The sequence below is a fragment of the Dermacentor silvarum genome, chromosome 6, assembly GCF_013339745.2.
Source record: "Dermacentor silvarum isolate Dsil-2018 chromosome 6, BIME_Dsil_1.4, whole genome shotgun sequence".
Lineage (NCBI taxonomy): Eukaryota > Metazoa > Arthropoda > Arachnida > Ixodida > Ixodidae > Dermacentor > Dermacentor silvarum.
Window position 1 is genome coordinate 182,413,072 of NC_051159.1, and position 26,877 is coordinate 182,439,948.

The window sequence follows — 26,877 nt, forward strand, 5'->3', positions numbered from 1 at the left end:
TGACCTTTAGCTAGGCTGCGGCAGGATCAGTCCAGGTGTGAGTATCGTGTGTAAGGATAATGTCCCTTGGTTTGATCAGGCAGTTCAAGGCCTTTGATTGTTTTCTGTGGCTTGTTCCTTACGTACTGGTGCACTGTATAATTTTCATTCCACCCTGATGAACAACACGGCACATGGCGACTACTTGCATGCAGGATGCAGAGATGCACCCGCTGTGTCGGCGGCTGCAGCTGAAAGACTTGGTTGCGGCAGGCTTCCAGCGGCTGACCAAGTACCCACTGCTCATTGAGAACGTGGCCAAGCACAGTGCCCTGGGCTCAACTGAGCATGCCCAGCTGCAGCGTGCCCTGCAGTGCTCCAAGCGTATCCTGGCACACGTCAACCAGGCCGTGCGCGAGGCTGAGAACACCCACCGCTTGGCTGAGCTTCAGCGGCGCCTGGACAAGAGCGCCTTGGACAAGGTCTTGTTCACTTTGCTGACAGTTGGGCCTTCCGTTGCTAATGCAGAAGCATTCTGCACCTATACTACGCCTTGCGCACTTTGTCTAATGCAACAACAGCCATGAAAAAACAGCCATGAATTCTGTAAGCCAAAGTGTATCAGCTATGCATCTCGGAGAAAGATAAAAGGCTCACGCATCGTGCTCTGCTAATCTGGGGCAGTGCGCTCGGGAGTTTAGCAGCAGCTAGTGGACTAGCCCTTTCTCTTGCTATACCTCTTGATTGGCTTAAACGACATAGCTTTGACTCATAGTAGTGCACAGAATTAATTAGACAGGTAAGTTATGCCTACCACCTCTGGAAAATTTGTCGTGAAACTCTCACTGCGGCTAGCATACATTTCAGTGCATGGATTCCTTTTATTGTTATGCCGCCTAAATTGCCCACCTCTGTGAAGCCCGTGCTTTCTACCCTTCAATGGTATAAGCATGTATACTGCATTAGTTTACACTTCCAGTCAACTGGAATCAACACCTCGTAGAAAACTTGTCTATGAGGTGTTGTTAGAATGCTTCGTTCTCGTACCCAGAATTCAAGAATTCAAGTCCCACCGATTGTAAAATAATCACACAAGCTCTTGAAGAAGAATGGCGGCTGTCCTCACAGTTTCCAAATTGCTGGGTGATTAGAATGAGGCGACGTTTTGGAAGAACTATGATGCTGGATTTTGTTCTTTAGAGTGACATTATGTGCAAATCGGGCAGGTTTCTGAAACGAAAATTTACAGCTACCATATTAAACGAAATACAGTGGAACCTTGATCAATCGGAAGTTAATCGGAAGTTGCTGTAGCAGCGGAATTCAGGGTTGCGATTTTGTAGCGATGCCTTTTATGATGCTATTCCTTTCTGCGCTTTTGTGCTGTGTGGTCAGAGCGACACTGCGCTCGCCTTATCACTTGGATCGGCCAGCAGTGAACGGTGGATGATAAAAGTGGCACAGAATCTAGCGGAAGGCACCACCACAAGATCGAGGGCCCTGTTTTCAGTTTTTTGGCAATATCTCTGCTGTGCACAAAGTGTGAAAATCTTTTGGTAATAATTATTTCTTCGTATTTTCTCAGTTGAAATTTTGAGATATCCATTGTCTGCCGCAAAAGCTTTTCGAGGCAAGGGGTGAAAAACACATGCATTTGACACTGTGCCAGAATAAAATTTCGATTTAATCAATATTTTGAGATATCAGAGTTAATGAGTGTTTACTGTATGTTGAGGAAAGCACCCTTGGATCCCTTTTAGGTGGAGAACCACCCTCTGAGCCCAGTTTACAGGCATCTTGACCTCAAGCGGCACCGACTGGTGCATGAGGGTGCACTAACAATGCGGCTGCCACGTCAGAAGCCACTTGATGTCCAGCTGGTGCTGCTAGAGGATCTATTGCTGGTTCTTCAGCGCCAAGACGGCAGTGAGCGGCTGGCACTGCGCTTCTACTCCGTGAGCCTGCCAACAGCCACGGCAGAGGACCGCATGCTACAGTGCCCCGTCATGCGGCTGCGGCACCTGCATGCCCGTGACGTTGCCACTGACCCACGTGCATTCTTCCTCCTCGACACCGAACCTGAGCAGCGTGCCATGTGGGAGTTCGCTGCCGCGTCGGCCGTTGAGAAACGTGGGTGGCTAGAGCACATCGTCGCTGCCACACGTGCACATGTGCCCCCTGGCGATGACGAAAGCAAGCACGCTCCTGAGACACCTTCGGATGACACACCCACAGTGCTTGAGTAAGTCTCTTGTGAGAATGGCTTATCTGCACTGGAAAAAACATAAAAGCACGAGAGCATGTAAGAAACAGACCACGTCACGTTGGTGTGTGGGCTGTGCTAGTATGGGGGTTTTCTCTTTCATGCATAATTTCTTTCTCTTGTTTTCTGCCTGCTGCACTCATCTTTTGTACCAAAGATAGGGAGACTCATGGTAGCGCACAGGCTACATGACACCTTGTTCTGGCTACATATTGCCTGTCACTGTAAAGAAAATACTCAGTACATGCATCCTTTCATGCACAGCAAACGTCTTGATGCTTACTGCAGGGAAAAGTTGAACCCTTGCCAAAGTTGCTGTACAGAACCATATTGTATCTTGACTGCATGATAAGGTTTAATCGCATGAAGCCTGGAGTTCACATCCCTGCATGATGTTTAGTCATGGTTCCTAACATGGTTTGAAATGGACCTTTAGACTTGAAATTGCAGAAAATGATCTGCAATGCCAGTGCAGTAAGTCGCATTTAATGCGGACAGGCCTTAGTGTATGCTGACGGGCACAAATGTAACTAGCTGTGTGTAGACAGTCCACAAGCCTTTGATCTCGAAGTGGTCTGGGTGACAGTTGCAGCAGCCTGCCATCTGCCGTGACAGCACCTGTCCGTTAACAATCACAGGGACATGCTGCACAAGCACTTGAGTGGCCACACACAGTCTGCAACCTGTAACTGCCAATCTTTCATTGATTCAGTGTGCCATTCGATGTGGCGCATTATTTGCTGTGGTGGCATTAGCCCATGAACAGACTGGCACTATTTGCCACTGTTGATGGAAGGTTACACACAGGCTGTGGCATTTGACTTGCCATATACAGTCGAATCTCGTTAATTCGAACACGCTTAATTCGAACTGCCGGTTTATTCGAACTGACGCTGTGGTCCCATTAAAGTTATGTGTATTTCAATGGGTGAAAACGCTCGGTAATTCGAACGCCAAAGGATTTGCTACGGTTAATTCAAACATACCGCCGACCGACAATGCTCTCAGCAGCGCATCAAATAACGCGGCGGCACCTCCGACCGGCATTGCTCCGACACATTGCTCCGACGCTCACTTCCCTATAACGGCAGAACACGAAACTTCAGGGAGCGGGCTAATCTGCGCCGGACCGACTGTACCATAGGTGCCGGCACGGCGGCGGGCGCGCACACACGGAGACAGTCGAAGGTGAGGGAGCTGCAAAGGGGTTGAGAGAGAGGGCGAGGGGAGCCACCGAAGTGGTGGAGTTGCCGAGGCCAAATCCGCTTCCCTGCCACCCTCCTCCCTCACCTTCGACGGTCTCCGTGCGCCCGCCCGTCGCCATGCCAGCACCGTCCGCTCCCAGAAGTTTCGTTTTCTGCCGTTATCGGGAACCGAGCGTTGGCCAGCGTGGGCGGTTGCGCTCGCTATGCGCTTGCGCGCCGTGATATTTCACGACTCGCACTGTTCGTGCATCGTGCTATGGTGCTCGAATACTTCAAAAATACGTCCTTCCTTTAATTCAAACAAATTTTCGGGCCCCTTCGAGTTCGAATTGTCGAGATTCGACTGTAGCATGTTGTCATGTAATATACATTTGACAGCTTGGGGGGGTTTCCTGTATCCAAGCTCTTGCTTGTGAAAAAGTCTGCATTATAATTCTTGACGATGTGCTACATACTACCAGTGGCCCCTTTGTTTAACCCTAGTTGTTCTGCTGTGACCGCTTGTCTTTTTCCAGCACTGGTGCGACAGGCCATGAGGATGAGGAAGAAGAGGTGCCTACGGACAAGGAAGAAGGAGGCAGCAGAGAGGAGGAGGAGACGACACCCCCAGCCTCGGTGGCAGAACAGTCGGAGAGGGGCGACAAGGAGGAACCTGCCAAGGAGGAGGGCCCTGACAAAGAACAAGGGGTGCTAGCCGGTGCTCCAGTGGCAACACCCTCGGTGGCCCAGGGTGGCCTGTCCCTTGTTGATTTCCAAGAAGTGGTTGTAGTGCCCAGTGCTCCCTGCGAAACGGCCACACCTGTGCTCACTCCCATTGGTGGGTCTGCATTTTTGTGCATTATGCATATCCAACACTGCATCAGATGTGCAAAGAGCATACGTTAAAGGGAAACTGAGACATCCACCCAAATGTAGCAATTTGCTACAATGGAAACCCAACCAGGTTCCTCGAAAGAAAGCCTCGCAGTTGAAGAAAAATTCGTCCCAGACCAGGACGAATTTTTCTTCAACTGCAAGGCTGATATTACTAAGTAATATCAGCACTTGCCCTGCACTAAGGAGTTGTTATTGTGTACATAGCATTCATTATGGTATCCTCATAGCGCTGCACCAAAAATTGAAGATTGCCTTCCATTCTCTGTTTCCTTTGTGTGTGTGTGTTTCTTTTTTGCCCCCCACTGTTGCTTACCGGGAAAGCACAGCTGTGCATTTACATCCATGTAAGTATAAAACTGGAGTCTTGCAGCAGCACATGGATAGCGTCTTTTTCAGGCATGTGCAGAACCTGTGCATTATTGTGATGATGAATATGGTAATCACATTATGACAAGGGACTGCTGATAACAAGAAGTGTTCCCACTTGCATTATCACACTTCTATAAGTGCTCGTCAACTAATGATTATGTAAACTACTTTAAAGAATTAGTGTAAAACGACTGTTTGCTCTACTGTCCTAAACACACTTCTACTAATTTTGCATTGGAGGGGTTTAATAAAATTTTAACTGGGCCGCTGTTATTGCATGCTCGGTGCAGGTATGTTATCTCAGTTGATGTGTTTGATCGACCATGGTCACTCCTTTGTTGCTCCAGAGCGACTTCGGCGCCAGGATCAACAGGTGCTCTCAGCGCTGGCCGAGAAGCAGGCACTGCTTGCAGAGATTCTGCGAATTCCCAGTGAAGACTATGTTCACATGGCTGAGGCAAGCGGCATGTTTTCTTGTCTTTTTTGCAGACAAAGGACCGTGTGGTTCTTCATTGTGGCATCATTTCTGAAGCTCGATTTTAGCATTTACATTTAAACTAGCCACTGGATAAGTTCGCATATCAGTCCAGCTGTAACAGTGCAAATGGCAAACCTCCATAATTGCTTTCCTTGTTGGATGAATTTATACACGCACAATATTTTGTGAAGGGCATCGGTCTCTCTCTTTTGTTGTGTTGGCTGGTACAGTCAATGCCAAATTTTACAGACTGCCTAAGGATAACAAAAACATCTGAGAAAGCTAATGCATGCAGAAAAAACACTATTTCATGGGTATTTCCCGTACGGAGAGGCTCAAGGACTGAGTAGCACACCACTGCAGCTCTGTCAATGCATCGTTGAGATGGCTCTGAAAATTGCCATTGATAAAAAGAAAAGGAAAACAAATGCTGATGAAGGGTGCCGTTCAAAGTAGCTGGCACTCTTCAACTAGAGTCTTCAGCTGCAGTCAGAACGCTGCCTCTTACTGCCCTAGTCGGTTGAAAAATTCAATTCGCACAGTGTTTCACTCACGTGTAATAATATCTGCTTTAAGTTTGGCCAGGGTCATGTCATTACTGTACACCGTTAGCAGCATCATCACCGCTTCCATTAATTCAAAGCTCCTTGGCAGCACAGGCACTGATTCTTCATTTTAACTTTCGGGATCGTCTCAAACAAGTGATCGACAGATTTTATCGTTGGTTAATTCTGCACAGAGGTCGAGCTCATTGTCAGCATCGCAGAATCGTTCAAATATTATCTCGGTGGGAATGTCAACACCAGCGGCATATAGGTAGTCGATCACAAAGTCCATGGAAGAGAACTGGCCGGCAAGCTGTCGTTACCTTCGAATGACGTCGCCGTCTCAGTGCAGAGCATGAAGCCCGCATGGCGAAAACAGTTGCAAAGCTTGTCTTGTCACCACTTTCCATGTGTTTGAAAGGATGTCAACAGCAGAGTTGAGATCAACATTGTAACTTTTGCCTCTACCTTCACCTTCATTTTGAGGAAATCTCAAATCGTATGCTTGGCAATGCTGAACATCTTGCTCACGTCTGCTTCTGACCGGTCGCGCTCAACTTGCTTGATGATGACGACATTCTTTTTCGTCGTCAACCTACGGTAGTGCTTTCTGCGTTTCGAATCCATCAGCAAGGATAACGAAGGCAAAGTCGGCGCCAGTGCTGACAGCAGCAACTCCTTTCAATGACAAAAACATTTTGGATCTGCAGTCATGGCAAAAAGTCAGAAAATTTTGACACCAAAGGGTTTCAGTGTTAGAACTTTCAGGTGTCCTTATACGTTGGCTATACGGGATATGGGACAGTGCCACGAAGGCACTTGAATTGTCGGGAATGTCTGAAAAATATGACATCTGAAAAATTGGTCATTGATTGTACTATATTTGCAAACCTATTTGGCATAATTTGGGGATCTAAGCCTACATAGATCAGCATACTCACTCATGAGTACATGGACTCATACTCTTTGCGCGCTGGTTTCACATACCTGGGATCAAGTCAGTGGATGATGAATGGTGTGGTTGGACATGGGTGCCAGTGGGAATGAGTGCTGGTGAGTGGGTATGAGCAGTGAGTGCCGCTTAACCTGAGGATCAATGAAAGTGTTAACCTGAGGATTAATGAAAGTCAAGTACAGTGAGTTTGTGTGGGTGCCAGCAGGAACATGAGGGAGTGCCTGCAAGTGTGAGTGGACATGAGTGCATGCCTGTGAGTGTGAGTATTAGCGGGTGCTGGTAAGTGTGAATCAAAACGAATATGAATACAGGTGAGTAATGGCAAGTATGTGTGGGCACGAATAGGAACCTGAGTGAGTGTCGCTGAGTGTGAGTTAACAGTGGTGTGAGTGAGTACATAACTCGAAAAAAAAATATTAACGAGTGCATATCGACTTCTGAGTGAGTATCCTGGTTCGTATCTCGGAGATTCTACTGTATATGGGTGTCATGTTAAATGCGAAGCATTTCTTGGCGAACATTTGCTACTTTAACAGTATCTATCTATCTAGCCGCCTACGTCTTTGTGCCCTCATGGTCGTTTCGTTAACTTTGTATGTACCAAAATTGGCATACTATGACAAGAGTATATGACGAACATAAATTATATGTCACGACATGAATGAATGTCATGACATGCGTGGCATGTAGGTCATGAAACAGCCACCTACGTCTTGGTGCTCTCATGGTCGTTTCGTTAACTTGGTAGGTACCAAAATTGGCATAGTATGACAGGAGTGTATGAGGAATATAAGTGATAGGTCATGACATAAACGTCATGACATGCTTGTCATGTAGGTCATGACAATGACCCAGCAAAAAATATTACCACTCAAAAACCACTGAAATGGGTTCGGACATGGGTACTAAGTGAAGGAAACACTAAAGGATGCTGATAGAAATCATAGTCATGAGCATGACTCAGCAAAAATGACAGTGACTTAGCGAAAAAAGATCAACACTCAAAAACCACTGGAATCGGTTCGGACATGGGCACTAAGTAAAGGAAACACTAAAGGATGATGGTAGAAATTATTGTCTTAAGCATGACTCAGCATAAATGACAATGACTCGGTGAAAAAACATGAACACTCAAGAACCACTTAAATGGTTTCTGACTTGGGTACTAAGTGAAAGAAACTCTAAAGGATGATGATAGAAGTCATATTCATGAGCATGACTCTGCAAAAATGACAATGACTCAGCGAAAAAAGATTTAACACTCAAAAACCACTGGAATGGCTTCGGACGTAAGCACTAAGTGAAGGAAACACTAAAGCATGATGGTAGAAATCATAGTCATGAGCATGACTGAGCAAAAATGACTGATTCAGCAAAAAAAGATTAACACTCAAGAACCACTGAAATGGGTTCGGGCGTGGTCACTAAGTGAAGGAAACACTAAAGGATGATGGTAGAAGTCATAGTCATTAGTATGACTAAGGCTTTCGCCTTAAGGTGTCTTAGGTGTAGCTAAAGGGACTCATGACATGCGTGCCATGTAGATCATGAAAGAGCCGCCTACGTATTGGGGCTCTCATGGTCGTTTTGTTAACTTGGTAGGCTCCCCGCACTACTTCGCATAACATCGATTCCCACAGGGCGTGGGATCTGCCTGCTTTTTTTTAAATGAGAAGTTGAGTCTTAGAACTCCTCTCTCTTAACATCCTTGGACACTTGGGCATTACATCCTCTCACACAAGAAGAGAGCCCACGCTAAGAAGGTTTGTCCATTAAGAGCGTGGTTTATCTTCTTGTTACTGACGCATAGTTTTTGTTCATTTCTATTCAATGCCCGGATTTTGTCAATGGTCGAAAAAGCTTTTTGCTTAATGCGCAAGTCGGCACCATTAGTGCAGCCCATACTTGCAAAGTTTAAAATAAACGCTGGGCAAGAGAGAGAGACAGTACGTTTAGAAAGGCAGGGAAGGTAACCAGAGGCAGCCCAGGTTGGCTACCACCTTGCACAGGTAAGCGAAGGGCACAAAAAGAGAGTTAAGACTAAAAATGTGTAGCACGCACCACATGATCCAGCAACATTATAAAAGTCTATTATGCTTCTCAAGACTGTCAAGATGGTTTGCTACAAATTTGCTGTGTTTCATGGCATGATCACCAGAGTGCCTTGTGCTATGCTAACGTATAATGGCGTTGTCTTCACACCTTGCAGATCTCCGAAGAGATGAATGCTGAGAAGGGCCTCATGGAGCTTCTGCTGCAAGTCACTTATCATGGTGAGAGCCTCCCGTGTAAACTGCTTCTTGATCCTGTGCCACCTAACATAGCACTGGGTCCTTACCAACTCACACAGTAATGCTACCCCCAGGTTAGGAATTTAGAGTGACTGCAACCAAGAAGAGGATTTATTAGGCCTGTTGCGGAACCACTCGGTTCCTTCATCATGGGTTTAATGACAGATGGAGTGAGGTGCAACTTTTTAAAAGTCCTTCATAATAGGGGGAGGAGAGGGGACAGAGAGTTTCACTCAAAGGGCTGTTGTTGTGCCACATCTTTTAACACGATAGCGTTAAGGACCCGTGTCACAGAAAATCCGGTGTCGACGGCGGCGTCTGTTAGAGAAAAATCATCCTTAACAGTGCGGGCCCCGCATGGCGCATATGCGTTACTGAACTAATTGAGCTTCTCAAAGTCAAATGCTTCAGAAAATTTCCCAAAGTACGACTTAAACACAACCTGCAGACATGATATCGTCTGATTGTAATTTGACCATATTTGAAAACCAAATTCTGTATCGTGGGAACTCAAACACAAACGCCTTTTCTAGCTGACGTTTGAGCTCTTTTGTAGTGGGAGAGGCGCCCCCTGCTCGGTACCTTGCAACACCATCCAGATGGTGCTCACATCCGCGGCAGCGGCTGCGCCTGTCGTGCGGGGGAAAAAAAAAGAACGAGAAAGCTTGCCTGCGTGCATAGCGTTCGCTGCCAGCATTTGCAGGTAAACATTGCGGTTACATAAGCTGGAGTTGCCAGGAAGCATGAGAACCAGTCAGGGATCTTTGAACGCTATCGTGTTCCAGTCATAAAGGTGAACCCTAAGTGTCGAATTTTTTCTCCTCTTTTTCGTCATGGTGCACGGGCCATGGACATACATGTCAGGGAGGTCGCACTATAAATGGTTTATGTTGCTTGTCGTCATCTGGATGTGTCATGACCCTAGTAAAAGCTAGAGGTGTGTGAATATCGAATAGTAGATTTCGAATAGACTATCGAATCAAATCAAGAAAACAAAGTGGAATGCCTAATTGAATATCAAATATCAGAAAAGCATTAACAAAACTTAATGCTTACAAATTTTTGGCCAGAAAATAAGTAGCAGTTTCGCCCGAAAGGTGAAGCAGCGATTGGGAAAGCAAATTAGTGCACAGCTATACGAAGTAAGGATACAGTAGAACCCCGCTGATACGTTTTTCACGGGACCGTAAAAAAAAAACGTAAGAGCCGGGAAACGCAAGAGCCGGGAAACAGGAAAAATTGAGAAATGGGGAGTAGTGTTGAACTGCACACAATATTATTTTAATTCTTATGTGTGAAAAAAAGTCGTAGTTTCGCCTGACAGCCGAAGTATCTATTGCGATAGAAAATTAGTAGACAGCTATACAAAGTAAAAATAGTAGTTTTATCGTCCGTATACACTTGTAAACATTCGCTTATTAACTATATTAACAAGCATGGTGTCAGCGCCCACAGGCAAACATGAATACATCACACTCGATGAGCGTGGACACGCGCTCTCAAACGCTGGCGTGAGGAATTTAAGCACCGCTGGAGAAGCGAGCTAAGTGACCTTCGTGCTGTTGTCTATCGCTTCAATGCAAACTGAGCGCCGAGAACACACGGTACACACAAAGCTACGAGCAGCCGACGCACCTACACTGCGTAGACTCTGCCCCCAACACAGATCGCTTTCAAGATACGGTCCATGTGACCACGTGCTGCCATGCAGTACGCAGTTAAGAGCACAACGCTGCCCGCTATCCCTCCTCCCTCGCTTTCTCGCCGGTGCCTCGAGCGCAACGGAAGAAGGCGCGCTTCCTCCCTGCTTTTCTTTCTTTCACGGGCGAGATTTAGACGCGGTCGTCGGCTCCCCTCGCACGCTTTCACTCGCACATACAGCATACGGCGCACGGCGACGGCGTTATCGCCTTTGGACTTTACACGGAACATCTATGAGCCAAAACCAATTTTAGGGCCACAACGCGTCATTAGACATCATCTTTAGATAGGAAATACGGATCTCAAGGGCCATACTTTTGCTGGCGGAAACTGAAAATACGCCATAAGTGTCGCCCCTGGCACTTTGGGCGGCCAATGCCATCGTCAAGCAACCAAGCCAAGTGACATGAAAAGTCAAAATGGCCGCTCGGTCCGGCGCGGGATGGCAGTTCGCAACGTATGATGCGGGAACGGTCCCACAGTTGTGACGCAACAGCGGGGTTACCGATGCATTGGGTTCTATGGGAGCTGTGCCGGGACCGGCCGAAATTGACGTAACAGCCGGGAAAACGCAGCCCCCGGGAACGTAACAGCGAGGTTCTACTGTAACACTATACACGCCATCGTGACGCTCGCTCTTAGTTTCTGATGCCTCGCGCTTGTGCGAAACGACACGCGTCCACGCATCCGGTACTTGGTGTGACATTCCAAGGATGAGTGCTTCAACGAGAACGGAAAACGGGTGCGTGTTACAATTGAGGGCGCATTAGAATCGAGTAAATACGGTAAGCTTTTTTTTTTTTTTTTTTTTTTGAATTTTCGTGTCGAACCTGCATATAACGAACTCCTCTTTATAACGAAGTTTTTCGGGAATTTGTCAATTTCGTTTTTTACAGGTTTAACTGTACACACCAATGTGTAATTGCGGTTTAAACGTAATCGCGAAGATTTTGCGCCACATGACACGGCACCGTGTCATGTGGCGAAGAATGCAGACTGTATTTCGGTAAATATTATTTGTCATGCAATGAAGCTTGTCGAAAGGGGGGCACCACTTCTGGTGCTTATGGCTACCCGACACAATAGTGCCTCTTCATGCATTTGGACACCAGCCGTCAGGTGGAGGCCTCTGCATCTGCTACTAATCTGGCTAATGGCCTAAAAGGACCGTTTCGAAACTACAAATTTGACCGAGTAGCAAGCTTGGCAATGTTTTTAGACACTCGCACTACAGTAGTTGAGTACCACAGACACCAAGCAACCGAGACATGTCCTCAACAACGAAAGCTCCTGAAAAAGCTTCTTCCACGTGAGCACTGTGGAAAGACTTTGATATGCTCATAAACCAGCAGCAATTTTCAATGCCACAAGGACAGGTTGAAAGGTATGTGCATGATAAAATGTTGGGCCAAAAAGAAGATTCGTGTGAGTGGCGGTGTAAGCATGTTGCCCACTGTTGGCTCAACTTGGAAAGAGATACCTGCCAATACCAGACACTAGTGTGTCCATTGAACGGCTATTTTCGGTGTCTGAAGGAATTGTGATGTGCAGGAGGGTGGTTGCTGCTTCCCAAACATGTCAAGCAGCTGTCCTTCCTTCATCACAACATTAAGCAACTGCAGTTGTGATATTGTTAAGCAAAAGTGTTGTACTAGACAATTTTGTTGACTGCAAAGCATTATTTTTCTTTATATTAGTTACTGTGCTATAAACTTGCAAATTTTTGTGTACCTCTGGGTGGTGAAAAAAATTGCATTCTTGCAAAACCAATAGTATTCGTATTTGAAAAATATTCAATTTGATTTGCACTTGGTTTTCATTATTTGAATTCACTTCGAAATTGAAAATTTTATATTCACACACCCCTAGGTAATTCACCTTTTCGGACTGTTCATCTATATATTCACTCAGATTCTTTGGTGTCTCCTGCCTGTGAGGAAGGCGGAAGGGGGGTTGGGCCAACAATTCTGTTTGCACTTCTGGTTGCCAGTTAATTTGGCATCTGCTCTTGCGGAAAAAGAAATTTATTTGGGCACAATATGAGAGTGCATGCTGTATTCGCACAAAGATAAATGTGAAATTGCCACCTGAGCACTCATAAAATCATTTTAGTATTAATGAAATTGTTGACTTGGAAAGATGTCTTCTTTTGAGCTTTGACATTGTTGGGAATCGGAGAAGTTGTAACTTGTCTTCAGTCTTATGCGAGCCACATGTGTAAGAATATTTTGTTGGAGGCTGACTGATGATTGTGTTCTGCATCTGTCTGGTGCAGCGAACCAACTGCCGGTGCTGATCAATGAGGCAATGAACGTCACAGAGGAGGATGCCGTTGCTGCTGCCTCAAGCCCTGAAGGTTGGTAGCCTGGCATGTATGATTGATCATTGTTAATCTGGCGGCTGCCAGCGCAATGTGGGAATGACAAGGTACTGGGGATGATGATGTTGAAACAGGCAGGATTGGCCTTGTAGGCAATTGCTCCAATGTAGTGCCTCTTTCAGGGTGTGTAGCTTGTCACCGTACATATGGAAAGTAGGCACACAATTGTTTGGGAATCCTCTTCTTCGCAGGGTATCAAGTAACACATTTCACCACGCAGTGTAGCGCTGGGATAGCTACATATACTGCTCCCTATCACTCAACTTGCCATGGTTGAAAAAGTAGGGTGGCTTACAGGAGAGTTTATTTCTTGATTGCGCAGGGCGCACACAGAAGCATCCAGAGTTTCTAAAAATAACAGGATATAGCCACCTTTGTGAAAAGTACTTTCATAAATGTGAAAGTAGCAAAAATGATGTGGCTACAGGCTCAATGTACCATCAAATCTTGCTCGATGTACCTTCAAATTAGACTGCACTAAGTCTTGTACTTCCATTCCTTGTTGTTTGAGGAACAGCGAATGGATTCCATACCATGATTATGGTACAGTTTTGGTTGTTATCTATTATAGCACATATTGCAGTGAAATATATCTACAGCAGTGTCTGTCATACTGCAGCGTCTAGACATGCAATCAATGAGCCATGGGATTGGGACAGGTTGAACGGTCAGGGTCAGCGTGTAAAATGAAAGTACGATAAAACATTGTTAATTCGGAAAATCGGATCATTCAGTCATGTGCTCTGGTACTGGCAGGCGCATGCATTACTTAATGCAATCAAACTGTTGCTAATTCGGACGCATTTGGCCGCACATCGGTTCATTTGGACAACTCTCGGAGCACCACAAATGTGCGACACAGATGAGGAAAAATGGTGCTAGTGTCCAACCGAAATGAAGCGACACAGTCCTCATCGCAATAGTCATCAGTGGAAATCTTACGTTAACAGCAGGAACGCTTGAATGCTTTGTGCTTATTTGTGCCTTTATAGCCTTTATTCTTGCGCTTAATGGCATGCGTAACGCTGCGCCGACCTCGTGTCCTCACAACTGCGTAGTTGCCATCCATGATCATGTCAATAGCGACTATAGTTTCATCCAGAGCGATTCTGGCAAATACGTAGTACTTTCATTTTAACTCAGTGTGTGTAACGGCCGCGTCCCTTCTGAACTGAATGTTCGCCGTCCATGATGGCGTCAATAGCGGTTGCGGTTTCGTCCGCAGCGGTTGCAGCAAATGGTAGTTTCGTTTGGCTTTACGCACAGTGTCACAAACACGGCCGAAGCTGTCGAGGATGAAACGCACCGGCTACATCGTGATGGACGGACGATCTGTTGGTGACCAGCTCACTGATGAAAAAATAATCGGCAGGTGCATGCGGTAGCAAAAAGCCTGTCTCGGCTCAAGCTGTGGCCGTATTGTGAAGGCCTTGGCTGCTGCAAGCGCTAATCATTCATGAGATGACAAGAATTGCAGCTTCCGAACTGCTTTTGTGCAAAAAACAAACAGCATTTTGTTGATTCATTCAGTAAATAGTTCATGTATTAAGCATTTGCTTATTGTTTTATTGATACCCTTGATAATTCGACATTCAGTTAATCCATACATGTTTTCCGGTCCTGTGAAATCCAAATTTTCAAGTATTTACTGTATTCTCATAGTTTTCTGTAAAAACAGAGGGAAAAGTAGCACTCTAGTAAACGAAACACACCATTTTCTTTAGCATACCATGTGCTTTGAACCGTAACATGCTATTAGTCACAGCCACCATTCTCATGTATCGGCATGCTCAATAGAATGTGATGTCATGCCGTTCGTTTCTTGGTTGCTTCCTGTTCCTCTGTGTTGAGGTCATTGTCTTCCTGTAGGTGCAGCTCGTCGTCCAGGGGTATGCCCTCACCGCCTGCTGTCCTCTGTACAACCACTGCTGCGTTACCTCAGTCTGCTCGCTGTGAGTGCTTTGCTCAGTTAAATATTCTGGCAGAATCTGTAGAAGATGATTTTCAAAGTCAGCAATGGTTTTCCAGTTAGCCTGCTGCGTTTCTCATGTGGAGAGGTTGTGGCCTCGTTGTGGAGAGGTTGTGGCACCTCTTTCTCCTGCTTTCATGTGTGTGACATCATTGCCTGTGCCAACCAATCACATGCCTTCCTCTCTTCCTCCGAACCATTGCTGCACTCTTTACTCTGTTCCTCCTAACTCTTGTTAACCTCTGCGGTGTTAGATCACCATCTGCCAACCACGAAACCTTAGGGAAGTAGAAGGAAACTATTGCTTTCAAACCTCAGCTGAAAGCACCTAAGCTGAAGTTGTGCCTGACCAAGAGCTGTAGTAGAGTGTACTAGAATGGGGGAGTGGGTCCAGCGGACGCCTTAGCAAGCGGCGAGGGTGAAGCAAAAAACACGGAAAATGTGGCAGCGCTGCCGTCACCTTCTTCTGTATCTTCGGCCAATAAACGTTGGCTCCGGCTGTTTTGGCAGCGCTCATTGGCTGAGGCGAGTTCGCAGGTTGAGTAGCTGTCGTCTGCTCGACGCACCGTGGTTGTTGCGTCGTTTGCGTTCTTTCCGCCGCTCTTTTTCCGTTTTATTTACAATAGATCGGTGGGGAATAATCTCAGTGTTACCGCCACCGAGTATCCGCCTGTCAAAGCTCCATGCAGCTGCGGTAGGGTCTCCGACGCGACAAGCGTCCGGCCAGCGAGCGGGGCCGCTCATTCGGAAGAAAGTGACAGTGGCGCCACCTGGATTTTCCATTAAAAATGCCTCAGCGCAGAGCCCTCGTTGGACCCACTCCCCCAATCTAGTACACTCTAGCTGTAGTCTGTCTATGTAGTATCTGTCTATCACTTTTGGTGCACATTCATTAGATAAGTTCAGCTGAACCGAATGTCAGCCGCCGTGGTGGCTCAGTCAGCTAAGGCGTTGTGCTGCTGAGCACGAGATCGCAGGATCGAATCCCGGACGCGGTGGCAGCATTTCGCTGGCCGCATTTCGATGAAGCGAAATGCAAAAACACCCGTGTGCTTGCATTGTAGTGCACGTTATAGATACCCAGGTGGTCAAAATTAATCCGGAGCCCTCCACTATGGTGCGCCTCATAATCAGAACTGGTTTTGGCTCATAAAACCCCAGAAAGAAGATGATGAACCGAATGTGCTAAAATGAATGGCACACATCCCACTACTGTCGTTTTCATGCCGGGCATTTCTCAAAAATGAAAGTACAGTCGAACGAACCCACTTATAACGGTTCCAGATATAACAATCTATTGGTTATAATGACTACATTTCACTACATTTACTATTTTCCAACCCTGCCGATATAAAGAAAATTTTCAGGAGAGCTGCACTGTTACAATGAACACTTCAAACCCGGTCGCTGTAAAAGGTGGGAGCAGGCAAAGTTCTGAAGCACAGAAGCGCATCTAAACCGGGTGCACGGCACTGCACGTGCGGCAGTGCATGTACTCCGCCTGTTTGGACAACTTGGACCACGAATTGGACTCTCAAGCATTGCCATCTTATCGCTGCCGTCGATATTCTTGCAGCCTAAGTCTTTGTGAGCATGGCACAACACATCACTGCCACACAAAATTGCAGAGAGTCAGCGGTTACTACCTCATTATCAAGAGATCACAGTTTGTTTACACTTCGTTTACATTATTGCTAATAACGGTTCATGATGATGTTATAGCTTTCGAATTTCTTACTTTTTTTGGCCAAAGTGACATAACAAATGCAACTTCACTGCTCTCGGTGTGTGTGTGGCTGATGCTGCAGCTGTAACGGCAAGATCTTTGCAAAATGCCAGCATGCCACTGTAGTTCCCGCTTCCGTCCGACTAGAATGCTCAGATGTTGTTTGCAGAATCCATTTGTGTCCCCATGATAGTCAAATATATATCACAAGCTCTCGAAGAAAAAATGACAGCAGTTGCACTTGTAGTTTCGGAATAGCAGGTGATCAATCGAACCAGTCAGGCACCGTTTTAAGGGGGGAAGTGGGTTTCTCTTCAAGTTACTCTTCAAGATATGGTGCTGAAAAATTGTACATATATGCAATGATGTGTGCTTATGTTGAATATGTAGTCCATTTTTGGTTATCTCCTCTGGTTCTAGTTTTATAGGAGCTTCTTTGAAATAATTTTTTGCGTAGGTTTGCAAAATATCTTATGCTTAGATTTCTCAAAATAGGGTATCAATGGCTTCTGTATGATTCAAGGAGTGCCGTAAGACCAACCTTATTGCTCTGCCTTAACTAGAACACGAGTTGCAAGACTCCAAAGTTAAACACCATAAAAACACTTCGAGTTTCAACTTCAAAGCCACACAACTCATGTTCTAGGTAAGGTAGAGCAATAAGGTTGGTCTTACGGCATTCCTTGAATCATACAAAATTCATTGATACCCTATTTTGAGAAATATAAGCATAAGATATTTTGCAAATCTGTGCAGAAAATATTTAAAGGACACTATTATAAAGTTGGAACCAAAGGAGATAAACAAAAATGGACCTCATATTTGAAATAAGCACAAAGAATTACATATACATATGAGTTTCCAGTGCTATACCTCAAAGAATAAAGATTTTAAAAAATCTTTGCTCAAAGGCCTACATCTCCCCTTAAAAGAGCTACTAGCATGCCACATTTCAATCTTTAGGTGATGTGTTCAATGAAACTTGCAGATAGATGCAGCAAAGTGCCAGGCACAATAATGAAGATAACTGAAAATCCGATTTTCAGACCAATGTGGTCTTTGGATTGTAACTGCTGACGCCAGCTTTAGTGTCATTATTGTTTGCGCATTTTGAAGGGCGAATTCACGTATAATGAACTACTGATTCGCAGAACCGGGTTCGGGGGGGGGGGGGGGGGGGGACTGTACTATTCCCAAAAGTGATCAACCTGGATTAAAATCGGCTACAGAGGCCACAGCTCCAGATCAATATATTGGATTGATGTAAAGGGTGGCTGTAGAGATGTCGTCCCTACAGTATAATAATTCTAGAGTCACCAGGACCACTGACACTGTCTAATTAGAAGCCATTATTACAGTACACGATAAAAAATCTGCTTAATATTTGCCTGTTCCCCTCAACTTTGTGGCTGGTGGCGGCTGCTGTCTTGCCAGTTATACAGCTCGGGCTACCGGGTATGTGCCTGAATAGACAAGAGGCAGGAAGGCAACAGAGGAGTCGGCATGAACCGTACCTCATGGCTGCCGAGTATTAGTTACTATTGTGCTGTACTATGCATACACTCTTTGATTGCTTTTGCCTTGTGGGGTCTTTTGGGACACGTCAATCTACTTATGTACCTTTTAGCGCAACATCCACCATGTATGCGGGAAAGTAAAATTTATTTGATTGATTCATTGATTGAAAAGCAACCCAGTGCAAAGAAACAAAATGTGACCAGAGTGTGCATTGAGTGAGGAATGTTGAGCTACAGAGAAGTGAACAAGTAAACACGAAAGAAAGCTTCGCTTCTAACCGATTCCCACATATGCGTGAGATCCGTCGATTATTTCTCATGGGGTCATTTTAATTAAGCGAAAGTTTACAAAAATAATTCTTGAGCTGAATTAAACTCTTAGGCACATCATAAGGTATGCTTGACATTGTTTCAGAAATCTAGTTAACATGCAGCATAAGCAGATATGTAGGGTGATGGCTACTGTGCTTGCAGAATGCAACATGCACACTGCAATATGGTTGTTAAGTGGGCTTGTTGGCGTGACAACACGATATGGCAAACAGCGCAGACATGGGACTAAGGCTAGAGAAGCTGACCAGGTATGCACGACTCTTTTAAACCAATTTCTCATTTCCGATCAAATTTTTGTCACTTAGTTTACATTTGGGTGGTATTATTTGCCTGTTTCGTCAAAGATAAATCAGAAGTATATGCTTCACCTGCAGTGGTGCCAGACAATAAGTGTAGAACTTGCAGGGATGGAATGAAATGTGTGAGCCAGTTTTTCACCCGTACTCTCTGTTCTAGCGCTAACAGTGACAGTACGATCGTGCCTGTAGAGTGATTAGACTGTGCCTGTGTGCAGCCAAGCCTTGCTGAGCTGGAGCAAGAGAGACAGCGGTTGCGCCTGGAGCTGTCACGCTTGCAAGATGCCCGACAGCCGGTGCCATGCACAGAGGAGGAGGATGGAGGTACGCATTTCATTTGCCTTTGGAAGATGATGAGGCCATGTTCTCTACGAGACCTTGTGCCAAAGCCTGGTGACCACACTGTCTTTGTGTAGTGCAGCACAGACGGAGCTGTTTGAAGTCTCTACAAGCTGTTCTCACTATTGCAATCTTAAGTCTGAAACTGCACTCCCTGATGCGCCTGCTAATTGGTGCACTATGCAGGTGTGATTGCAGTGGCCAATGACGACATGGCTGCCGAGTGCTGTCGCGAGGCCGCTGTGCAGACACTGGAAGAGGCAGTCTGCCACTGTCCGACCACCGACCTGGATGCAGAGGACGAGCTCCCGCATGATGAACCGCAGCCAGCTCAGGCGCAGCCCGTCTATTTTTGAAAAGCACAAGTGCCTACTGCATGCCCGCCCCTTCGCCAGTTGTAGATACCTTGCCCAGAGGAGGGGAAAGGGCACTGACACCCCACTGCTGCTGTACATAGTTCTTCTTATTTTTTTTTTTATATGTGTCTGCTCTCTCTCTTTAATTTAATGACAGCAAATAAACCAGTTGGCCGTGCATCAAACGGGGTGGTCTCCCGTTGGCAAAATACCTGGTCATGAGCTCTTAAGCAGGGCTCCGCAAACTATATGACCAGCAAGGCTGCGTTCTTTGGTAAATGTGGAAACCCAGACTGGCTGGAAGCATAGAGCTTCACACAGGTAATTATTGGAGGGCAGTTTGGCACTGTTCAACCACCCCACTGGAGTTACGTACAGTGAATGTATTTTATTTGACTTGGCCAGAGGCTTGCTTGAAAGCACATTGGTGCTTTGTATTATTCTTTTTAAAATTTTTTTATGAGGTAGGTAGCCTAACCACGAGTGCTCCTGTATATGGGAGTGGAGAAATCACTTGCTAGTTATCCACTGAAACAATTACTATGAAGTTTGTTGCTTTTAAAATAAAAAGCTTGTCTACAGACTGTTAGACGCAAATTTTTTTTATTTAGACCTTCACTTTCTCTACCGAAAATTGAAATTTTTCAGAATTGAAGCATTAAGTTAACAGTTATAGCTCCGCAGCACAAACAGCTTGTGTAACTTGCATCAAATGTTCAAAACAGAAAAAATGTGCATTCCTTCGAGTTATATGAATATTTATAAATAGTATGACATGTTAAAGCCTAGTGTAAACAGCGCAATTATTTCACATAAACTGCAAGCCAGTATGTCGTATTTCTCAGCTTTAAAAACACTATAGTACTCCGTTTCATACTTGGCAGGCAATGCTGCAGAAGCTATGCAAGTAGTGTGTTCATAGAAGGCTCCACGCGTTTCGCAGCGTGGTTGTTTTTGATCTGCAGAGCTTTTTACGGAATAGATATGTCATATATATTACAACTACAACTTGTGGCCGAGGGGTCACGTATTTGTGCACCTTGGCGCTTCCAGTGTGTGACATGCTAAGTTTTGGTCATAAACGCAAGCCGTGTGCTGTGGCTGCTGGTCACGAAAACTTGTCACTCCATCATTTGGTGGTAAATATGTTCAGATATACAACACTTTCCATGTAATAATTTTGTCATATTTTGTGACATAAAAAGTATGAGACTTAACATTACATCAAATTACATGATGCACACCCATATATTTCATTCAAATAGGATGCACTTTTTTGTCGCAAATGCAAGCGTTGCCTGCTGTGTATGAAATGTAGTGCTTAATAATAAAGTTTACAGAATTGCAACATTTTTCTTTATTTCTTTTTTTTTTTCTGTACACAGTTTGAGTTGTACAATTGATGCTTTGACTCTTTTCAAATAGGTATTTCAATCTTTTGAAACATTGTAAGACATACGAGACCCTAAATAAAGAATTCTGCTTCCAATAGTGGGTAGAATTCAGCTTTCTCTCATAAATGGCACTAATGTTCATCAGATCTGTTCAGCAGTTCTGTAGCAAACATATTTAGCATAGTGTTTTAGATCTGCTCCGCTAAGACCACTGTATCCTAACAATTTGCACATAGCCACTGAGCAGAAGCACTAGGGTGCGAGCACACAATGCTCATACCATAAGTGGTACATAGAATTCTAGCTGCCCTAATTGAGCAGAGCATTGGGGGGCATTGGGGTGCATCTGCATGGTTTCTGCTAAAATGCTCTGCGAAAATATCTGAAGAGAATACTTCTGCACTTCACGTGTACTTGAAAAGAAAAATCTTGAAGTTTGATGGAGCTAAAGCTTTCCGCTGCATTCAGTTTTGTTGCCTGGTTAAATCACAGCCCATTTCCTTTTGGCAGTTAATGGTTCACATTTAGAAGAGTATCTCGAGTTAACATGAAATTGGATTATGTTTTAGCAGTAATGAACTTACTGTTGCAAGTCATTTAAGATATTCTGCATGTTTATTCACCAAGAAGCTTTGAAAACAGTCAAATGATGGCATTTGGATGGTAACCCTATTATGCCCAAACACAGTTCTACATAAAGAAAATTGGAACAGATTGTTCCCTTTTATTTATGGTACAAAAAATTAAATGTTATTTGAGTTGTTGCTTCATAAGCATAGTAATTCATATTTGGTTTAACTATTCACAGATGAAACTTCACTCCATCATATCAAAAACACAGCTATGGGCTTTGTGCTAAATAAGTCTCCTGCACTTAAATAAGGTTTTTGAGGCTTAGTATAGCATACAGTATATATGTTATGTTGGGCATTACAGGCTTAATCATTGCTGTATATTGATGATAAAAATTCAGCTTTCAAAAAGGAAGTCATGGGGATACTTGGAGGAGTCCCCACTATACAAGCCACATTTGTGCTTGCCTGCACAGTAGCAACAGACTTCCTCCGAGTGATTATTGTGTGAAGTTTCATGCCTCGGTGCCTTGTACAAACCTTAACCCTTTCTGTACTGAAGACAAGATAGATTTTTTTAATATTTTCATGAAGGTTGTTGCCGCAAACCTTACTCGTCAAGGGCATGTTTTTTAAAAACATGAGTAGATTAGTCCTTAACATGTGGCTCGAGAAGCTTAATACGTCCACTTGATGCTGCATTGTGAAGTCAGAATCGAGCCATACACTTCTGGATGCTGGATGTGCTGGTGTTTAAACTTTTGTCCTTGAATGGTGTCATACTTCTTTTTTTCTGGGGTTTGCAAGAAATGACAGAGGAAATACCTTCTAAAATATTATTGCTCATTCAGTGATATTTCAAATTCTAGTACAGTACTCGCACCCTTCTCTCACAATGAAAATAAACCTAAATTGTACCAATATTACTGGCAATTCTTACTGTACATCGCTGTTATTGTGGCCAGCAGAATGCAGCACTCATAATTTCACCAAACGCGGTGTTGCGCTTCCAAAAGGACTAGGGTTGGAAGTCTGCTTTTGTATGAGCTGCCACCTGCTATGCACTGTCATGTGGGTAACCTGAACTACATCGTTTGGCAGAGAAGGCGACCCTGCAAGACAACAGCTGCATTTTTTTTTCCCTCCCCCAGTGCTACTGAGTGTTGGTTTACAGCTAGTCATGCCTGCTGCAGCTTTTGCAGTTTTCCATCATAGTTGAAGCATCAGTTCACATTGCATTATCATTGTCGTTTTGCTTCCATGGATTTTCCAGAGTTCTGCATTTCCAACAGATGCATACAAAAGTGTTCAGCCTGTCTGATCGAAATTCAATGCACAACATTTAGTGACAGAAATGTTGTGCTGTGATTGGTGTGACATAAAATGCGCCAACAATCCAAGACGAAGGAATCTTCATCTGATATGTTTGACAGTAGCGGCATCTGTTGGAAATGAGAAACACAGCTACACCTGTTTATTTTGTCAGCATTTCACATTTCACGCACTTTGTTTTTCCAAGCGCCTTTTCGTGGTGCCAGAAGGACAGCATAATTTCTTAACCCCTTACTGCATGAATTCATATTTCCTTGTAAAAAAAAAATCTAACTTTTGCTTAGGTTAGATGTGCCCAAACAAACATCAGTTTTCTATGAAAACCATAGTTGCAATTTTGTAAGCAAAAGTTCGCACACATCATATATGATACACCGTGCAGTGCGGGTGTACTTTGTGACCATATAGAAGGGCGTTTTTAATTCCAGAAAAGCTACGAAAAGTTATGAGCTATTGAAAAAAGTTGATACTTTGTTGTACCGCTTGAGTGCATTTCCTTGCAGTTTCATCTACTACAAGTTCCCTCGAAATTTCATTTCATCACCCTCGATTGACTAATTGGTAACGTCAATACCTAGCCCAGAACCTTTTGAGTATTTGTTTTTATTTTATTCTTTGCTTCACATAGTGTTTATCAAACCTACACAGATTGGCGCAAGCCAGAAGAATGCCTCCTTCATTATCTTCCGCGAGTTCTTTGTTGCCACTGTTGTCACTATCTCTTGAAAGAGAGCAGACCCCTTGCTATAATATTTATTGCGACACTGCTTAAATTTTTATTGTCATGATAATAATGGCACTAAAAACAGTCACCTGTAAAAGCATTTTATTTAGCCACTGTAAGGAACGCAAGCAACTGCGCGTCCGCCGGTTACGTTTGTTCAGTGCGACTACTTTGATGAACCCCGTTTCCCTGGCCTGTGCGCGTGGTTATAGTGCACTTCTTCCTCTGTTCACAACAGCCACTAAATTAGTTATCTCGCAAAGAAACAAATATCTGCCCTGATCCACAATACGACCCATACCTGCATACGTCATACGTATGATAGAGAAATGAATGGTTTCCTTGCAGACAACACAAATGTATTTCTCGTTTAAAGCATTAAAGTGGGCCAGTGAAGAGCAGTCGGACAGCTTGGTATTTTTGTGCGCTGATTTTCAGTGTCCAAATTGTCAAAATAGCCTGTCAATTTATGTGTTAACTTTTTGTTTGTTGTGTGACAAGTTGGCACTATACATAATTTTTAAAAAATTCATGAAAATTATTTCCAGAGTTGTGGTTACTATATATTTCATTGGTAGATATGACACAGATTCTGCATAAATACGCAATATTTCTTTTTTTTTTATTCTATTAAGTTTGAAGGAGTAGTTCTATGTGTATCATATATATATATATATATATATATATATATCAGTGAAGTAAAGAGTAACCGGAGCCGGCACAGAAGTAGTTCAAAAAATAGAAGCACGTAGGAAAAACATAAGACTTTACTGACGTTTCGGCCGGCCTTCATCACTCTTGATGAAGGACGGACCCCGGCCGAAACGTCAGTAAAGTCTTGTTATGTTTATTCTACATGCTTCTATTTTTTTAACTATATATATATACACATAAATACATACAGGGTGTCCCAGCTATCATGCAGCACGATTTAAACAAAGAGGGACGGCATTACACGAAGCAAACCTAATGCGTATTGTTTCCAGTACAGTGGAGTAGCCGCCAGTAATTTTTTCGTTACTGAAATTTAATTAGGTAATTGTAATTAATTATCTGACTCGAGAAGTACTGTCCTAATTATCAAAGTGTCAATGAGAAAATTGTAAAGCAACACAAAAAACTCCCGATACAGCTTTCTGTTACTCAATACGTGCTACATAAAAGTGTTTTTCCGAGTGTGAAAGAAGCCCGCGAATACACGCAAAGTGCCTCAAGCAGCTAGTCGCGTGGCAACCTTTCCTACAATATGGGAAAGGTTAACAAAATTTAGGCTTAGAAATGCCATCTTCATAAGCGTAGACTATGCCATTTTTCAAGAATGCCCAATCCTCAACTCTTTTTTTGACAGTTTCATAAGGCACAGCACAGTCCACTTTTGACAGATCAGTAAAATATTAAAATTGATCAATCGACACTATGCAGTTGAAAGTTTCCTCATCTTCGTGTACAAACAGTATCCATCAATAATATCAATTGGGATTTTTTAATGTTCCTGACTTTTTTTTCTCCCAATGCTGAAAAGGTTAAGGTTTCAATATTTGAATATGATAGTGCAAGAAATAAACATGATGCAAGGGAGCTGTTGCCTTTGGGATTTTACCTTCCTGCTGGTTTTCATTGAAACATCAGAGTTCACCGTGGTCAGTGCCTCATATGTGGCGAAATATATTTACACATGTCAAATTTATCGGTTTGCAGTATAGTGAGATAGAATTCACTATAGTTCGCAGTTTTTGAGCCAGTTGATGGCGTCAACTTGTAGAAATGCCATTTTGATGTTAATTAGCACATTACTGCCTTGTAACTACACAAGAAGGTCAGCTGGAGAAGTGAACAATTGCTACTTAATCTCTTATCTGTGGGATAAGCCTGAGTAAACAACCCAACAAACAGGCGGTACATCAGTTTGTGTATAATAAGCTAGTATATGAATCTGTAAATAGCAGACCCAGATCTGTAGCGTGTGAGCTGGTAGGAGTTGCCACTTTGGTTGTGTTACTATGGTTATGCAATTAAACTGTCCAATTAACTGAATCAATGTGATCAGCCTGAATGATCTTTTTGTAACCTGGGACCTGTGGCGACTTTTGGAATCATTGTATTAAAGACCCGCACATCTGCAACTCTATTTTGTCTGCTTTCGCATGTTTGTGAACACAATTCCCATGTTCACTAGTGAGCCTCACCTGCCGTGGTGGCCGTGTCCTTCTGCTTCTGGATTCAATCCCTGGCCACTACTGCCGCTATACTTCATTGGGAACATGAGAAAAAAATTACACCATATTCCCGTAGGGAAACCCTGAGTAGTATGCGAAGCAGCCATGGGGTCGACCACGGCGCTGACACTGGCGTTGATGCTGGAGCTGTCCGTGGCACTCATCGCGGCGTTGCGGGAGGAGAACGAGAGGAGCGGAGAGCGCGCGCGTCATTATACCACGAGCTACAGTGGCGCCCCCCAGCGGAGTATGCAGCGCCTACCGTCGCGCCTCTAACCTAAGCTGACTTTAAGGTGCTTCGCATTATCGCGCCGGAGCCGCAGGTGTTGCCATTCGTTAGGCAATCCGGAGAGGAGAGGAGGAATGCCGAGAGGAGAGGAGATGAGACAAGGAGAGGATGGGGAGGAGGGATGCCGATAGGAGATGAGACAAGGAGAGGAAGGGGAGGAGGATGCGCAGTGCGGGTGTGGACGCCGCCGGCAAGAAATGCTTCGCATTTAAAAGATGCTTGTTACCATATCTTGGATTACCGTAACGAAACCCTGGTTGGTCGGAATTAATCCAAAACCCTCCACTACAGCACCTCTTGATTGGGCCCCAGCAATCAAACAAGCTTCATCTTGATGCACTACCTTGATGCATTATTTATTTATTTATTTTAAAAATACCGTGGACAAGAAGTCCAAGCAGGGTGAGCAGGATACACAAGATTATTTACACATACATACCTTGTGTTTGCCAAATGGAACACAGTAACACCCTTGACTGTAATAGCTACTGCACTTCAGTAACTCCTTAGCAATTCCTACACTGAGAAGTTGCTAAAAAATATGCCTTATAACAAACTGCAAGACTGTGAAACATTAGAGCAATAATTGCCAACAAGTATGGGTGGTGCACAGCAACCGGTTCAGCAGACACACTGTACTGCCACATAGGTGGAATGTTGGTGAAGTTGCAGAGCTTCAACTCGTGTGCGGATGCATTATGGTAAAATGAACTTCTCTTGCAGTTGTGGAAGGACTAAGAGAAATTTGGGTTGTATAGCGCAGACGAAACAA

The 26,877-nt window shown here is 44.3% G+C and overlaps 1 protein-coding gene across 8 annotated transcripts in view; it reads left to right on the forward strand.

Annotated features, from left to right (window-relative positions):
- Positions 1-25,634, forward strand: part of LOC119456502 (rho guanine nucleotide exchange factor 11-like) — a 159,694-nt gene extending 134,060 nt beyond the window's left edge. For all 8 annotated transcript variants that reach the window (XM_037718320.2, XM_037718326.2, XM_049669909.1 and 5 more), the window contains 9 exons: positions 195-461; positions 1,740-2,221; positions 3,963-4,264; positions 5,040-5,149; positions 8,880-8,943; positions 12,938-13,018; positions 14,912-14,994; positions 19,102-19,207; positions 19,409-25,634. In XM_037718320.2, coding sequence (XP_037574248.1) covers positions 195-461; positions 1,740-2,221; positions 3,963-4,264; positions 5,040-5,149; positions 8,880-8,943; positions 12,938-13,018; positions 14,912-14,994; positions 19,102-19,207; positions 19,409-19,578 — 1,665 coding nt within the window. In that variant the 3' untranslated portion in view covers positions 19,579-25,634. The remainder of the gene's footprint in view (positions 1-194; positions 462-1,739; positions 2,222-3,962; positions 4,265-5,039; positions 5,150-8,879; positions 8,944-12,937; positions 13,019-14,911; positions 14,995-19,101; positions 19,208-19,408) is intronic.
- The last annotated feature ends 1,243 nt before the right edge of the window (positions 25,635-26,877 follow it).